This window comes from Lutra lutra, chromosome 4 (assembly GCF_902655055.1).
Source record: "Lutra lutra chromosome 4, mLutLut1.2, whole genome shotgun sequence".
Classification (NCBI taxonomy): Eukaryota; Metazoa; Chordata; class Mammalia; order Carnivora; family Mustelidae; genus Lutra; species Lutra lutra.
Window position 1 is genome coordinate 40,507,580 of NC_062281.1, and position 18,045 is coordinate 40,525,624.

An 18,045-nucleotide genomic window follows, 5' to 3' on the forward strand; every position below is an offset into this window, starting at 1 on the left:
TACTCAAGGCAAATCTCTTTTATATGCTTGTTTTCAAAACTTTTTTTTTTTTAAGATTTTATTTATTTATTTGACAGAGAGAGATCACAAGTGAGCAGAGAGGCAGGGAGAGAGAGAGGAGGAAGCAGGCTCCCCGCTGAGCAGAGAGCCCGATGCAGGGCTCGATTCCAGGACTCTGGGATCATGACCTGAGCCGAAGGCAGAGGCTTTAACCCACTGAGCTGCCCAGGCGCCCCAAAAACTTATTTATTTTCTTTTAACCCCATTCCTCATTCCCAACTCTGCCCCATGTCCTACATGGACAACAATTCTAAGATGTTTTTGTTTGTATGTCTTATAAGATGTAAAATATTATTCTCTGTGCATGCAAAATTGTATTTATATGTATGCAAATATACTGTGTATTTCATTCATTTTTTGTTATTTTTACTCAGCTTTCTGTATGTAAGATCCATCCACGCTGCTATTCATACATTAGTCTGCTGATTCTTTTTTTTTTTTTAAGATTTCATTTATTTATTTGACAGAGAGAGATCACAAGTAGACGGAGAGGCAGGCAGAGAGAGAGAGAGAAGCAGGCTCCCTGCTGAGCAGAGAGCCCGATGCGGGACTCGATTCCAGAACCCTGAGATCATGACCTGAGCCAAAGGCAGCGGCTTAACCCACTGAGCCACCCAGGCGCCCTAGTCTGTTGATTCTGACTTCTGTAAAACATTCCCTGGGAGGCATCCACCACATCTTATACCACATCTTATACATCTACTCTCCTAGCAAGGGACCTCCAGATGGACTCTACCCCCACAAACAAGGCTATCATAATTAGCCTTCTGTAACTCACTGACAATTTCTTTGGGAAACAGACCAAGGAAGTGAATTACTGGGTCACTGAGTACAAAAATATATTTAAATTGGCTAAATATGACCAGTATGTTCTCAAAAAATGGTGGCACCATGCTCCATGCCCACCAATTAGTGCATGAGAATTCCTATGCCCTCACAACCCCAACAAATTTTACATCTCTGCTGTAAAATTATTTCATTATTTAAAAAATTTGCATTGTTCTGATTACTAATGAGTTGAGCTCTCTCTATACACATGTTAGCTTTTAGGATTCCTCTTCTTTAAATTGTTTACTTAGAACCTCTGCCCATTTTTCTACTAGGGTAACTGCCTTTTTTTTTTTTTTTTAAAGATTTATTTATTTATTTATTCGACAGAGAGAGATCACAAGTAGACGGAGAGGGAGGCAGAGAGAGAGAGAGAGAGGGAAACAGGCTCCCCGCTGAGCAGAGAGCCTGATGCGGGACTCGATCCCAGGACCCTGAGATCACGACCTGAGCCGAAGGCAGCGGCTTAACCCACTGAGCCACCCAGGCGCCCGGTAACTGCCTTTTTATTGTTGAGTTCCTATAGTTCATATTGTACATATTAATCTCATAACAGTTTTACACAATGTTAAGATCTTCTCCCATTTTGTCATCTAACAGCTTTCATCATGGTATCCTTCATTGTAAAAATTCTTAATTCTGATGCAATCAAATTCAGTAATGTTTTTGTTTTATGGTTTGTGATTCCTGAGTTGTATTTGTGTGAGAGTGTGAAGGCACATAGGAGATAGATGGTAAGTCCCCTTCTTAAGGTAATGGCCAAGAGGTAAATAGAAGTACATGGGAGATGTGGGCAGAAATATCCACCATTATTAGACAAGGTGAAGAGGAAAGTCTCTTGGGAAGGCATGACTTGGGGCAAGGCTCTGTCTCATAGTACCATGTCACCTTAAACAAAGTGCTAAGCTTCCCAGAGCCTGTCATTTGTAACATGTGAACAATAACTAGCCCAAAAGACAATGTAAGTAAAAGAATCTGCACAATGACTAGTGTATAAAGGCATTCAATAAATGTAAGTCCCTTTGCCCCTTCTTCCCCATTCCTACTCCTGTCTTGATGCAGAGAGAAAATCTGTAACCTCTAACACTTTGGAATTGGATCCTTCAGCTGATTCCACACCTGCAAATTTCAAGAATCACCTGTGAATACAGGCTCTCTAGAACACTTTTGCTCACACTATGATTAGATATCAGACAAAGATTAAGCCCTGAAGGGGAAAAACAAACAAATAAACAAACAAACTAGAAGTGATATTTCCCCAATGAGACCAAAGGAGGAGAAGAGGACAGGCACAAATAACGAATTATCTGATGATGGGGCCTTGTGCACAAATTAGCTAGCACTTCACTAAGAAAAGAATCAGAGTTATTGGCTATGGAATTTCTTCCTTTGGTAGATGTGCTAAGAGTATGCAGGAAGGCTATTTTAAGTTCCTATGAGAGGAATACAGTAAGAGTTTGGAATATACTTTAACTACACCTTTCTAAACTTTCCAGTCCATGCTGCTTAAATTTTCAGAAAAAAAAGACTGTGGCAAACAACTTAATCATGATCTGATTGATGTTCATTTACCGTTCTCTTTGCTATGTGCCTTTGCTTTAGATGGACATCAAAACGTATTGTTATTTGGATAGGACAGGACATAAAGGACATAAGGAAATCACATAGGACTAAAGGAAACTCGTTTTGAGTATGAATAAGTTTTTAATATCATTTTTAAATGTGGGATATTTCTCACAATTAATCAGATCAATGGGTATTTAATATGCATCTATTACATATCAGGCACTGAGCTTAGTGCTAAAGGAGATACCAAGAAAAGATGCAGCTTTTACCATGGAGGAGGTCACAGTTTCTCAGCAGAAAGGACCATGTAAACAATCGACTTCAATAAATTGTGATCATTGCATACTATAGGTAAAGTGCTAAGAGAATAGAGATGAAAGAACAATTAAGTTTACTAGGTTTGGATTCAAGAAAGACTTAAAGAAAGACCCATTTTAAATGAGTCTTAAATGAATAGGAATCCTCCAAGCAAAGAAGGGTTGGGTTGGGTTGAGTTAGGATTAGTGTTAGAGTAAGGTTAGGTTAGCCAGAGGTCCAGGAAACAGATTTTAAGGCAAATTGGATATGAACATGTCAAGGCAAGAGCAGTTAGGCCCATGTGGCTGAAGCATAAGGTTTGTGGCTAGGGAGGGAGTAGACATAAGCCTAGAAACAGAGCCTGGAGTCACTTTTTAAAAGGTTCTAAGAATCTGAAATATATCCTGAACAATGAAAAGATTTTAAGCAAGGAAGTGGCATAATGAGATCCATATTTTACAAAGACAATTAAAGCAGCGCTATTGAAATTGATCAAAATGAGCCTGGGGTCAGGAGGATCAATTAGGAGATGATTATAACACTAGTCAGGAGACGTTAGGTTCTGAACTCTGACGCAACAGTAAGGATGGAAAAAAAGAGTCATGTGTGACACTTAAGACCAACTAAATGTTGGAGCAAGATAAATGGAAAGACTTAATTCATTCAACTAATAGTTCTTGAAGCTTTTCTGTGCATGAGACATCATGCTAAGAAGGGCAAAGTTTTTCAACTTCAACACTATGGGCACTTTGGAATGGATAACTATTTGTTAAGGGCGGAGAAAGAGGCCTGTTCTGTACATTATGGGATGTTTAGCAGTAGTCCTGGGCTCTACCCATTGAAGGTAAGTGGTATCCTGTCTCAGTCACAACTATCAAAAATGTGTCCAGACATGGCCAAATTTCCTCTGGGGAGCAAAATTGCCCCCAGATGAGAACCAATGAAATTGGGATCTCTGACTTTAAGAGGCTTATTCTCTAGGAGAGAAATGCTTATAATATAAGCATATATAGGGTACAGGAAAAGCAGAAGACAGGAAGAGGTCAATACTTGTTTGGGAATGAGCAAGCATAGAAAAAGTCTCCATAGAAGAGGCATTTGAGCTGAATCCTTAAATATAGGCATTCCAGGCAGAGAACAAAAACATGAAAGCAAGATACCATCTCAGACATTAGATTTGAGGCTCCAAGTCTGGGTCCCTGGGTGTATGATAATATCATTAATGAATATGAGAAACAAAGGGGAGATAGGATGATGAATTTGTGGGACTTGTGAAACATCCAGTAGTTCTTGGAACTGCAGACATAAGTCAGGCACATATATGTACAATTAAAAGTCATAGGTATATAGGTGGTACCTAAAGTCATGGGACTGGATCATATTTCTTAAAGAGAGGCATCCAAAAGGAAACAGTAGAAAAGATGAAGGAGAGAACCCACTTGAATTTATATAGCAAACTTGACAACCAGCCTAGAACATTTCTCTTCAGTCCATCAGCATACATAGGGAGATATGCCACTATTTCATTTCAAGATTACTCTCCTTATGGTCTTTTTAGTCCTTTCAAAGCCACTATAATTCATCTGCTACAGAGGACCAAACTGCTATTGGTGGCATTATGTGGACTATATGATCAATGGCCATTTTTCCTTACTTATTTATGCAAAAAAAAAAAACCCTTCATATCATATTGTTATCAAAGAGGCATAATGAAATGAGCATTTTGTTAGATATGGACAACTGGCATTCGACAACCATTCCAACTTCCTTCCTCCCTTCTTCCTTCCTTTATTTATTTATTTATTTATTTGATTCCTTTTTAAAATTTTTTTAAAATATTTTATTTATTTATTTGTCAGAGAGAGAGAGAGAGACCACAAGCAGGGGGAATGGCAGCCAGAGGGAGAATCAGGCTCCCCGTGGAGCAAGGAGCCGGATGCAGGACTCCGTCCCAGAACTCTGGGATCATGACTTGAGCCAAAGGCAGACACTTAACCGTTGACTGAGTCACCCAGACATTCCTCAACTTCCTTTAAATGTGCTTTGCTGTATATAATGACTAAAAACCTAAAAACTAAATTTCTCCCTACAGCTAGGGTTCTAGAAGTAATTTAAGTGTCACCAATTGTATGTACTTGAACAAGATCTGGAAGACAGAATGAGGTGAAGGCTTCTTTCTACTGCTTCTATTATTTCAGAGGCGAGCACAGTTGTGGTAATGTCTGGATTTCCTACTGCAACTTTCTGATAAAAGCCATTGCTTAATCTAGGAAAAGCAATAGCAGTCTTGGTAGCCTGGTTCTACAGAGTGGTTCTCATATTCATTCCTGAAAAGCTCAAATTATGAGCAAATCTGCATTATGAGCTTTCCCAATAATTCTGAAAACAGTTTAAAATCCTGTAACACACCCATATGTACTTTAAATTTAAACCCAGTTAGAATAGTTCTACAACTAAACATTAACTGCTAGTCAAGTATACATTATATATACATTATATATATATGTGGGCTATACATTAAGCCCACCCTAGTGTTATCTCTATCTCTCTTCCTCCCACTCCTAAATCATCTCCATGAAGAAAAGTCATGAGGTACACAATTTTGACATGACCCTCCAGCAGAAGTACCAATCAGCACACTCAGCCCAAAATCTAAGTCCAGGATGACTGGATTCTTAAGTTTTTAAGTGCCATTTCAAGAGCAGGTCATCCACCAGTATGCAAACCATGAGGTTGATGTTCTAAAGTCTGTGTAAACTGAGCTAAAGAGCTCAGTTTCTTAGAGCACTTTGATAGGGCAGAGGGAGCATAAATGAGTCTATTTTGCTGTTTCACAATCTTTTAACTATACTCCAGGGACAGCCAGCCTTCTTAAAAAATGAGAAATAAATAAGTTCTTAAGAAGAAATGAAAAAGGAGATAATAAATCAATATGAATCATTACAACAGCTTCAAAAATCACTTTGAAACAGGTGACCACAAAGAATTTAAATCTTTGGTATGCAATGAGTTCATATACATCAATCAGAATATCCTTAAAGTACCAATAGAGGGGCGCCTGGGTGGCTCAGTGGGTTAAAGCCTCTGCCTTCAGCTCAGGTCATGATCTCAGGGTCCTGGGATAGAGCCCCACATCGGGCTCTCTGCTCAGCAGAAAGCCTGCTTCCTCCTCTCTCTCTGCCTGCCTCTCTGCCTACTTGTGATCTGTCAAATAAATAAATAAAATCTTTAAAAAAAAAGTACCAATAGAAAAGTAGGCAAGGGATAGTCACAGATAATGTATAAAGAAGAAAAATATAAGCAACCAATAAATAAATGACAATATTAGTTTTGCCAATAAGCAAAGAAATACAAAATAAAATAATAGTGAAATATCATTTTAAGCAATCAAAATGGCAAAGATTAGAAAAAAATACCTAATGAGTATGAAGGCACGGGGATTTTAAGGATGTTGAGATATGCTGCTGATAGGACAGTAAATGTGTACAATTTTCTGGAAAACAACTTAACAAATATATCAAGAGCCTAAAAATTTCAGTATTTATATTAAAATTTTGAATAATTAAATATGCTATTTACACTGTATTATAAATTTATATTGTAATGTTATATAAATTCTATTATGTTAACATTTTTACATAATAATATTTGGACAGAAAAAATGATTTCAAGGAATTTTATTTCCATTTTTATATCTATAGGAGCAGTTTCAAAGTTATTTTTTGCCACCCTCTTAAGACTTCCTAGACCATCCCAATCATTCCTCTTTCTGGTATTCATCAAAAACATAAAAATCTCTTCTTTCAAAATCTATTCTTGGGAGTACTTGGGTAGCTCAGTCATTAAGCATCTGCCTTCAGCTCAGGTCATGATCCCAGGGTCCTGGGATCAAATTCCACATTGGGCTCTCTGCTCTGTGGGGAGTCTGCTTCTGCCTCTGCTCCTTTCCCTGGCTTGTGTTCTCTCTGTCAAATAAATGAGATCTTTAAAAAATTTTTTTTAAATAAAAAATCTATTCTTTACTTCTGTATTAAAGGATTTGTATAGCTATGTTATTTGAAACAGTAGAAAAAAAGAAAAAGAAGTAACCAGGATTCCAATAAGAGGGTTTTGGTTATGTTATTTATTGTATATTTGTATTTTGTTAAATAATAAATAGTACATAATATTATTATGTGTTATACTTATAAATAATAAATAATAAATTGTTAAAATTTATTTCAAAGGATATTTATTAGTATGTGGTAAATGTCCATGATATATGGCATAAAAGGACACAAATATATACAGTTTCATGTCAAATTTATAAAACAAAATTATGGGGTGCCTGGGTGGCTCAGTCGGTTAAGCACCTGACTCTTGGTTTTGGCTCAGGTCACTATCTCAGGGTCATGAAATTGAGCCTCTGTCAGTTCTATGCTCAGCAGGGAGTCTTCTTAAGATTCTCTTCCTCTCCCTCTGCCCTTCTCCTGCTCACATGTGCACACATGCACTCTCTCTAACATAAATAAATAAATCTTAAAAAAATAAATAAAATATATTATATGTTTATAAAAAATAAAAATTTTTAAAAAAACAAAAAACAACAAACAAACAAACAAAAAAACCATGAAGACCCATATTTTTGAGTTAGAAGTTCTTCTGGGGTTAAAATGTACATTATTGTTAATTTTTATTTAACTATTGTATTATTTTTCCAAGGAATAGTGATATAGTTTGATGCTGACATCTTTCAAAGACTCAAATTTAAAAATGATTTCTCACTATTTGTAAGAAAAAGTTAAAAACATAAATTTAAGTAAAGCACTGCCTTTTAAAAAAATAATTTATTTAAAAGTTGAGTCCCTTTGATAACTAATAAAGGTAACTTACTGTATCCTTCCACACATATGGAAATTAACATGACCTTACAATGTTGACAGCTTAAAATAAAACATAAAAAAAAGTCAGACCAAATTAAATAAATAAATAAATAAATAAAATAAAAAATATATATGATATGCAAAAATTAGAGTGAAAAATTACAATGTTAGCAATGATTCTAGGAGAAAAGATCACAATGATTTTTATTACTTTTATATTTATGTACGGGTTTTTTATAATAAGCTAGTATTGATTATATAATCAGAAAAATCTAAGCAAATTACGATGGGTCAACAACACCATCAATAAGTAGAAGGAACCACTATTTTTTTAATTATTACAGGCAACTAATATTCTAAGGAAAGACCTACCTAAAACAATTCACTGTTCCTTAAACATTGAATGAATAACTAATATGCACTGAGTATGGTGCTAGATGCTGAGAATAGAAAGATGGATTAAGATTCAGTCCAGTTTTTCAGGAGCTCCCAGGAGCTCCCAATACAATTTGCAACATATAAAATTTGGAGAAAGCCCAGTACCTCTATAGAGATGCCAGTTTCCACAGAGGACTAATAAGTACTCAATAATCTGCTGTTTGGAGTTCAGAGACTATCTAATGATACCTACCGAGTTATGTCTAGTGAGGAAGGGTTAACAACATTTTGCCCAAGCTCCTGTTCTTGCCCATATATCAGCCTTTCTTGGATTTGGCTGCTGGTTTTCATTCTTTCACTCAGTCCATTTAAACATTTAAATCTTGTTTATGTTATGTTGGGATTGATTTGAAATTATACTTTTGTCCTATCTTACCTCTAAGTTTTGCTCAGTATCTTCATCTTACTTGGCCAACTTATATCTGTCTTCTTCCAATTCTCCATAGATAACTCACAGAGCTCTAACCCACACACACAAATAAACTAACACACACTGTAATATTCAACTCTGGAATCAGATGGTTAAAAAATTCACCTCTGGTTATATAAGGAATCTGTTCCACAGCATATGCCTGAGAGAAGCCCTGCTCTCATGAACTTTAGCTTCACTGATCCCTCGTGGATTCTCATAAAAATCACAACCTTTTCAATCTGGAAGAGACCTTACAGGTTCAAATGTCAAACATCTCTCATTATACACGTGACAAAATTAGGGTCCATACACATTAAAAGACTGGACCTAGGTCACACAACTAGTAGGCAGCTAAACCAAGGACACAGCATGGGTTTCCTAAGAGACGAGCTCTGCACCACATTATCTGCATCTGGAGGTCCCTTTGTGTTGACTACACACTGTCTCCTATGGGAATTTTTCCATACCTGGTTCAGTCTAACTCTCCAGTGTCCTCAGAGCTGAAAATAGCCCAGTTGCCAGACAACTGTTTATCTACTTTGAGCCCCATGGAATAAGGAGTGGGGTGAAAGTGAGTCTTGGAACACTACAATAGATTCTAGTGAGGAAAATTCACTTCCCCTGGGCTTTGAAGGCCCCAGGAGCAATCAGTAATTTGGCTTAGTTTTCAATACCAGGCAGATAGCCAAGAAAGATCAGGCCCAGCCACAGAATGAGAAATGAGGATAAGAAAGAAACAGGAATGAGAAAACATGCCCAAAAAGAAGGTGCAGACATCAATATATTCTGCTGTCACAGTATGGATATCAGCAGCTTTTGAGACAGATCTGTTTCAGTCAGATGGCTAAAAAGGGAAACCTTATATAAATGAAAATAACATTAAAATATCTGTATGTAGGCAATATAGTCTAATAACTACAAGCATAGACTTTGGAGTTTGATAGGTGGCCTCTCACTAGTTGTATGACTGTAGGCAAACTACCTTACCGTTTGGAGTCTGGGTTTCTCATCTGTAGAGAAAAAAAAAAAAAAGCTAAGCCTTTCAAGATAGTTGGAAAGACTCAAAAAGGAAAAAGAAGTTATACATAATCTGGTACCTTATACAGATTACTGCGTACAGAGTCAACTAATCAAAACTCCTGGTCAACACTATAGAACTCAAGCCGAGGGGCTCCCCTAATACCTCAGAGGTCACCTATTCATGTGACCTCCAAGAAGGCAAAACAGACTATCCTGGTGGTACTTCCAGAATGATGGAGAAAGAAACTTGGAGGTCTGTCCTCTATAAAACATTTAACTGAGAAAAACTATTTTTTAAAAAATCACTTAAAGTCTCTCAAAATTGTCTTAAGGGTCTAAAGCAAATGGAGAAACATTCACTCAAGAAAAACTACTAAATCTGAGAATAATGAGAGTCTACAGCATTTGGGCCATGACCTGCTTCCTTTTCCCATTGCAGCTCCATGTTACAAAAACACTACTATGGACACTCCACTCCAAAAGGGCTGAGGCCTATTCCTCTACCCAACATATGGTAAAAATCCTACCCTAAGTATATAGGCACCAATAATACCTGGATCCTGATCATCTCTGTCTCAGCTTACTGATAAGCAGAGGTCCCATGCTGGGAGAGGCAAGCAGAGAAGACCAGGAGCTACCACCCTCCCCTTCTAGCATCTGTTCAGGATATCACTCTGGGAGAAAAAGACCATTATCACTGTGCCTAGTTCCTAGGAAGCAGTGAGGTTCTCCTATCAGGCAAGCAAAGAAAAAGAAGAGTTTTGCAGTTCTTACCCAGGATAGTGACTGTATTTGGAGCAGAACATAGAGAATTCCATGCATAAGGATGTTGTTGAAAACAATGGAGAGCTTGGTAGAAAACAATTAAAAGAGTGCCAGAAGCTTCATGATACTGCTAAGTACCAAGCAATCCAAAATTTAACAGAAAGAAACAAGAAAAGAAACAACCAAGAAAAGCCCTCTTGGGGTGACAGTAAACCCTGGTGATTGGAAAAGCTATGCCTATGTTCCTATTCAGGAATAATCAAAATAGGACATGGGGCAGACTGAAAACCTTTTCCAAGCTGCAGACAGATCCATCAACAAAAGGCAGAGGTTTCACTGGCATAAAAGGCTTATGCACACTCTGACCAAACACAATCTGAAAAACACGCTATTCTGATACAGAGGAAAATCTTGTTAAGCAAGATAATAATAAAATCGCCTGGATCCTAGCAACTTGGAAGAGGATGTGCATGCCCAAGTCTGTATCCTCTCAAGGTTGATGGTAGAGAGAACCTCCAAGCTATTAGGCTGCAGCTGAACTTGAGGCAAAAAAAATAACTCCTTAAGTTTTAATAACAGCCCCCAAGTCACATGTACATCCAACAGTAAAGGGGGAAAATATAACTGACTAATGACATCTGTGCACAACCTTTGACCAATAATTGGTTTATGGGGATCCAAGGCTGACTCCTTATGAGCCAGACTAAAAGTTAAAAAAGGAGGGAAAAAAAAAGCACTATAAACAGGGACATCAGAATATGTACACTGTAAGAGAAACAGACTTCACAGAGTTAGTACAACCAAATCATTAAATAAATAAAGGGCAAACAACAAAAACACCACCAACCTTCAGTGGGCAAGAGAGAGAAAGGGAAAATCAGTACTGAGAGTTGCTAGAATATATTATTTTAAATGGTCAGTTTTTAACAACAACAAAAAAAGTGATGAGACATGAAAAGAAATAGTAATGTGTGACTGGTACATAGGATAAAAAGCAGATAGAAACTGCCTTTGAGGAGGCCCAGTTGTAGGATATATAAGAAAAAAACTTCAAAGCAGCTTTTATAAATATGTTCAAGGAACTAAAGGAAAGCATACTTAAAGAATTAAAGAAAAGAATGATGACAATGTCTTAGCAAATAAAGAATATCAATAGCACTGGGTGCTATACATAAACAATGAATCTTGGAACACTACATAACATAATATAATAAAAAAGAATATCAATAAAGATAAAAATTACAGGAAAAATTCTGGAGCTGAAAATTATAACTGAAAAGAAAAATTCAGTAAAGGGTTCAACAGTGTATTTAAACTAACAAAATAATTAATCAGTGAACTTGATACTAGATTGATACCGGTTATATAACCTAAAGAATATAGAGGGAAAAGGGGGGAAAGAAAAATGAGCAGAACCTCAGAATAATATGGGACACCATTAACTGTACCCACATACTCACAGTAGAAGGACCAGAAGAGCAAAAATAGGTAGAAAAATCTTCATAGAAATAATAGCTGAAAACTTCCCAAATTGATAAAAAACACTGACACATCCATGAAGCTCAACAACCTCCAAGCAAGAAAAAATCAAGGAGACTGACACCTAGATACATCATAATCAAAACGATGAAAACCACAAATAAAATTAGTAAAAGCAAAATGACTCACATACAAGGAATCCCAATAATATTAACAAGGGACTTCTCATCAGAAATAGCAAAGACCAAAGGATAATGGATGACAAATTCAAAGTGCTGAAAGTAAAAAACTGTTAACCAAGAATCTTACATCCAGTAGAACTATTCTTCTAAAATGAAAATTAAATAAATAAATAAGAATGGATAAAAGGTTGGAAAATTTTCTGTTAACAGACTTGCTTTGGGGAAAAAAGCAAAAACAAAAACAACAACAACAAAAAAAACTGAATGGAATTCTTCAGGCTGAAAGCAAGTGACACCAAAGAGTAATTTGGATCCTTATGCTCACAAAAATAAAAATACTTATGAGGAAATACTGTAAAAAGCCATATGCCAACAAACTATACAATTTAGGCAAAATAAATAAATTCTTAGACACAAACTACTAAAACTGACTTGAGAATAGATAATATGAATAGATTTATAACAAGGAAAGATATTAAATTAATAATTAACATTCTTCCCACAAAGAAAATCCCAGGACCAGATGGCTTTTGAATTCTACCAGAAACTTAAAGAATTAATACCAATCCCTCACAAATTCCTCCAAAGAATAGAAGACCAGGTAGTACTTTCCAACCAATTATTTGAGTATAGAATTAACCTTGATACCAAACCAGATGAAGACATCACACACACACAAAATAAAACTACAGACCAATATCCCTTACGAGTATAGATGTAAAATTACTCAACATAATACTGGCAAAATGAATTCAGTAATATATAAAAAAGATTATACGTTATAACCAAGTGGAATTTAACCCAGGAATGCAAAGTTGGTTTAATGTCTGAAAGTCAATTAATGTAATACACCCAATTCAATGAAGAAAGGATTGCCTTTTCAATAGATGATGCTGAGACAACTGAATGACCACCTGCAAAGGGATGAAGATTGGACTACTACCTGACCACATATAAAAATTAATTCACAGATATAACTGTAAGAGCTAAAATTATAAAACTCGTAGAAGAAAATATAGGAATAAATCTTTGTGACCTTGGTTTAGGCAAAGGTTTCTTAGCTATAACACAAAAAGCACCAGCAACAACAAAAAATTTTAGGTAAGTTGTGCTAAATCAAAAGTAAAAACTTTTCTTTTAAAAGATTTTATTTATTTACTTCACAGACAGAGATCACAGAGAGAGAGAGGAGGAAGCAGGCTCTCTGCTGAGCAGAAAGCCCGATGCAGGGTTCGATTCCAGGATCCTGAGATCATGACCTGAGCCAAAGGCAGAGGCTTTAACCCACTGAGCTACCCAGGTGCCCCTCAAAAGTAAAAACTTTTCTGCAGCAATATTACCATCAATTACCATTACATTAATAAATCACACATCTAATAAGTGACCTGTATCCAGAATACACAAAGACTTTTTACAACTCAATAATAACAGCATAATTAAGAATTGGGCAAAGGACTTAAATATTTCTCCTAAGGAGATACACAACTGGCCAATAAGAACATGGAAAGATGATCAACATCATTAATCATTAAGGAAATGGAAATCATAGCCACATGAGATATCCCTTTACACCCATTAGGGTAGCCATAACCAAAAGGACAGACAATAATAAGCACTGAGAAGTATGTGTAAAAACTGGAATACATTCATGGAAATGTAAATTGGTATAGTCACTTTTGAAAAGAGTATGGCAGTTCCTCAAAAAGTTAATTATAGAGTTACTATATGACCCAGCAATTCCGCTCATAGGTATATATCCAAGAGAAATAAAAATGTATATCCTACAAAAACTTATGCATGAAGGTTTTTAGCAGCATTATTCATAATGTCCAAAAGATAAGAAAAAACAAGTGTCTATCAACTGACGAATGGATAAAATGTGGTATATTCATAAAATGGAATATCACTCAACAATAAAGAAGAATTAAGTAGTGATTAACGCTACAACGTGGATAAACCTGGAAAACACTGCACTACATGAAAAAACCCAGTCACAAAAGAACACACAGTATATTATTCTGTTCATGTGAAATACTTATAATAGGCAATTCATAAAGATAAAAAGAAAATTAGTGGTTGCCTTGGGCTTAGGAGGGAGGTAAGGGAGGGATGCAAAGTAACTGCTAATGAGTATGAAGTTTCTTTTCAGGGTGATGAAAATGTTCTACAATTAGACAGTAGCTGTAGTAAGACAATTCTGTGAATATACTAAAAACCATTGAACTGTAGATTTTAAATGAGTGAATATTATGTGAATTATACCTCAAAAAAGATGTTTTTTTTAAAAACTGACCATCTATTTCTATATTGGGTCTTTCTTTTGGCATTAGAAAAGGTCAAAACTTTCTATAAACTTTTTAGAGAATGTCAACTAGCTTCTATAAAATAGTTCCTCTGCCATAGGAAAATAGTCCATGAATACATGAAAAGTCTGTAGGAAAACAGTCCATGAATAGTTCAAGACTGATTGGCAGCCCACTCGTGACTAGTTTTATATCCCTGATCTAATCATTTATATTGTCTGATGAAGCTGAACTAGGGTGCTGATAAGTAAAAGTAGAAATTCACCCTGGATAATTCCTTGCATTTGAGGCCTCTGCTTCTATAACAACAATTAACTCAAATCAATTCCATGTGTAAAGATCTGTTCCCCATTTCATTAATTCTAAAAACTTCTGTACACTGAGGCTGCTTGGAGGAAATTTAGTTTTTCTATCCTATACACAGTTATCTCGATGCCCTATAGAATGAAACTAATGTCATACTAGCTACAAGTTACTAAGTGATAGGGCTGGTAAATATCATGGATCAACAGTTGTAGATCTTCATTTAAAAAGTGACCCTACACAATAAACTTCCTTTCAAAAAAAACAGAGGAAAGAAAAAAAAAGAAAACAAAGGGAGGAAAGGAAGTAAGAAGAAAAAGGAATATAAGAGAACTCATTTAGCCAACAGAATGAGAAATGATTCTGTCGTCCTTCTTATCACCCAAATTATAATATGAATCATGCATACTGTAATCAGCTATGTCCCATGACACTAGCTTTATAATGTACACAGCAAATTGACTTGAAAAGACAAAGGATACCTTCTGGGGGAGTCCCAATGCTGCTGCCAAGACCCAAAATAGCCATCTTGTGAACCCTTGGCTCCAGCATCACAGCAGATTCTTCTCCCCTTTCCCAGTGAGGTATTTTGACCGGCTCCAAGTGGACATTCTCCAGCCCATCTTCCTGCAGGTTCTGGTACATGATTTGGATAGCTTTTTCCAAGCTCTTGGAGCCGCTTGGTCGGGGTCCGACAGTATCAACCAGAAGTGCCAGTCGCTCATAGGATCTGTTCTGGGCTTTACCATAAACAGCAAGGTTGATGATTGCTTTAGCAACATCTTTATAGCGGGCTATTTCTTCTTTTATTTCTTGAAAAGTCCTCTGAGAGATGTCATTCTTATAGATCGCTTTCCCAGAGTTCAGGGAGAAAAGGTGAACAACACCAACAAATGTGAAAAGAAGGAACTTCATTGATTCTTCCAGGTGGTTTTCTTCCTAAAATAATCTGTATAAGAAAGAAACATGGTTTAGGGGGAAAGAATCTCACAGCCATATGCCATACCCCAGGCACAGCTTTTCAAACAGGAGTCCCTTCCCTTCTCCACTACTGCCCAATTCCACTATCAAATTCAGGCACCATAATTCCCAGGAATGAAGAAGCATAAGGAGGCAATGATTGGCTGAATAGGCAGTATTTATTTAAAACCACAGAATCACATGTTACCTAGTGATCCAGTTTAAAGTATGCTAAAAGGTTAAAATAAGACAACTAGGAAAGAGAAAGAAAGAATGTTAGCAGTGTGGTGGCAGTGATAGGGTTAAACCCATACTGTCTGCTGTCCCTCCCTCTTAACAGAATATGATCCAAATGGATTTTAGAGTTCCCTGTACCTGATAGGCTCTTTCTTCTCTACCTACTGAACTCATCCAGTATGGCCCCAGCAAGTGTCATCTTTTCTTGGTGCCTTCCTTAATTCCACCTGCTACACATTTAATCCTCACAACAACTCTATGAGATAGTTTCTTCTTTTTTTTTTTTATACTTTTTTTCAGTGTTTGAAGAGTCATTGTTTATGCACCACACCCAGTGCTCCATGCAATACATGCCCTCCTTAATATCCACCACCAGGTTCATCCAAACCCTCACCCTCCTCCCCTCCAAAACCCTCAGTTTGTTTCTCAGTGTTCAGTCTCTCATGGCTTATCTCCCCATCTGATTTCCCCCAACTCACTTCTCCTCTCCTTAATACGAACTTTGGTTTTATAAATGAGGATCGTGGAGTAGCAAGCGATTAAGTGACTTGCCACAGACACACAAAGGATTTCTCACTCTGGAGTCCATGCTCTAAACAATGCTACTTAAAGTATGGTCTGAGGACCAAGGCCAGTCCACAGCTGGTTTTCACTACTCTATAATAGATACAGAAGTTAAGAGTAAATACATCCAGTGCTTTGCAACAAAGCAGCCAATAGCCTCATGTAGTTACTTCAATTTAAATTGAATTAAACCAAATAAAATGGTTATTTTAGCTATCCCCATTTCGAATGCTTAATAGCCACATGTGGCTAGTGGCTACCATATTGGGAAACACAGACATAACATTTCCATCACCACAAAAAGTTCTATTGGATAGCATTAATTTAGACATCTTTATAAACAACTGACGAAACAATTGTACATTTGTCAAATCTAATGATTAAAAAATGGTGCTTCTCCTTGTATGTCTCTTTTATTTCATTTTTCTAATTCACTGCTTTTCTATTTTGCAAAAGTATCAGTCTGAAACAAATCTGAAATTTTAAAAACTGGCCTTTTACCAAGATAATTTGAGAATCACAGTCATAAGCTACTATATAATGGGATAAATTCCAAATTCAACCAGTATACAAGGACTTTCAAAATATGGCTTCAACAACTACAACCTCATCTTTCCATTTCCCCCTCTAGAGCAAACAAATGTTTTCATTCTCTTTTTTAAGTTTTGTTTTGTTTTGCTTTATTTTGTTTTGTTTTGTTTTGTTTTGTTTTGAGAGGGAGAAGGAAGAGAAAGCACACAGGACAGGAGAAGGAGAAAGACAATCTTAAGCAGGCTCCACACTCAGCACAGAGCCCAGCACAAGGACTGACTTCAGGACGCTGAGATCATGACCTGATCTGAAATCAAGAGCCAGATCTTAACCAACTGAGTCACCCAGGCCCCCTACAAATGTTTCCATTCTTTTTATCATTCTCTCTTTCTCCCTTTTCCTCTTCCTCGTTTTCTCTTTAACAATACACACATCTTAGGGAAGCTTGTAGATACTGTGGCTAGCCCAAATTGAGATGTTTTCTAAGTGTAAAGTACAGACCTGATTTAATCTTTGTAACTGAATACCTCATACTTATGTATGAAAAAAACAAATATTTTAGCTGTATTAGGCTAAATATATTATTATTCACCTGTTTTGTATTTTAATATGAAATTTGACATTTTAAACTTACTTATTTATCTTTATATCAGACAGTAATACTCTAGCTACATTGAACTGGACACTCTCCTTCCAATACCCAGGCTCTATCATAACTCTGAATTTCTACATATTTTCCTTCCCTCTTCCTACAAGACCCTTCTCCTCACCCTACTCCTCTTCTTCTGGCAGATCTCCACTCACTCTTTAATGAAAATCCTTTAAAAATCACCTCTTCTGTGGAGTCTCACCAAACACCTCTCCAGAGTTATGTGCACCATTTTCCATGCTTCTACCATAATTAACAATATTATCAACTAATATATTTGTTGATGAATTTGTCTCTCCTATTCTTAAAGTCAAGCAGTCATCACTGTATCTTCAATCGTTCTACCCATGTGTAAACTCTCAGTACATTTTCATTTAAGGAATGAATTTCAGTACATTTTCATTTAAGGAATGAATGAGCCATTAATCCCTGTAGATCTTAGAGTGCTTGTCTTGCCTCCTTTACAAAGAAACTGAAGGAATAAGAACTTGCTATCATATTTAAAATATTCTGAAAAATTATGAAAACTATATACTGATGTTGTTCTCCTTCTTATTATAACTATTTATATGCAAGGTTCTTGGTTTTT

The 18,045-nt window shown here is 36.4% G+C and overlaps 1 protein-coding gene across 1 annotated transcript in view; it reads right to left on the reverse strand.

Annotated features, from left to right (window-relative positions):
• Positions 1-18,045, reverse strand: part of CPQ (carboxypeptidase Q) — a 486,593-nt gene that overhangs the window by 363,160 nt on the left and 105,388 nt on the right. Inside the window, exon 2 of the mRNA XM_047725337.1 lies at positions 14,998-15,464. Coding sequence (XP_047581293.1) covers positions 14,998-15,430 — 433 coding nt within the window. The 5' untranslated portion in view covers positions 15,431-15,464. The remainder of the gene's footprint in view (positions 1-14,997; positions 15,465-18,045) is intronic.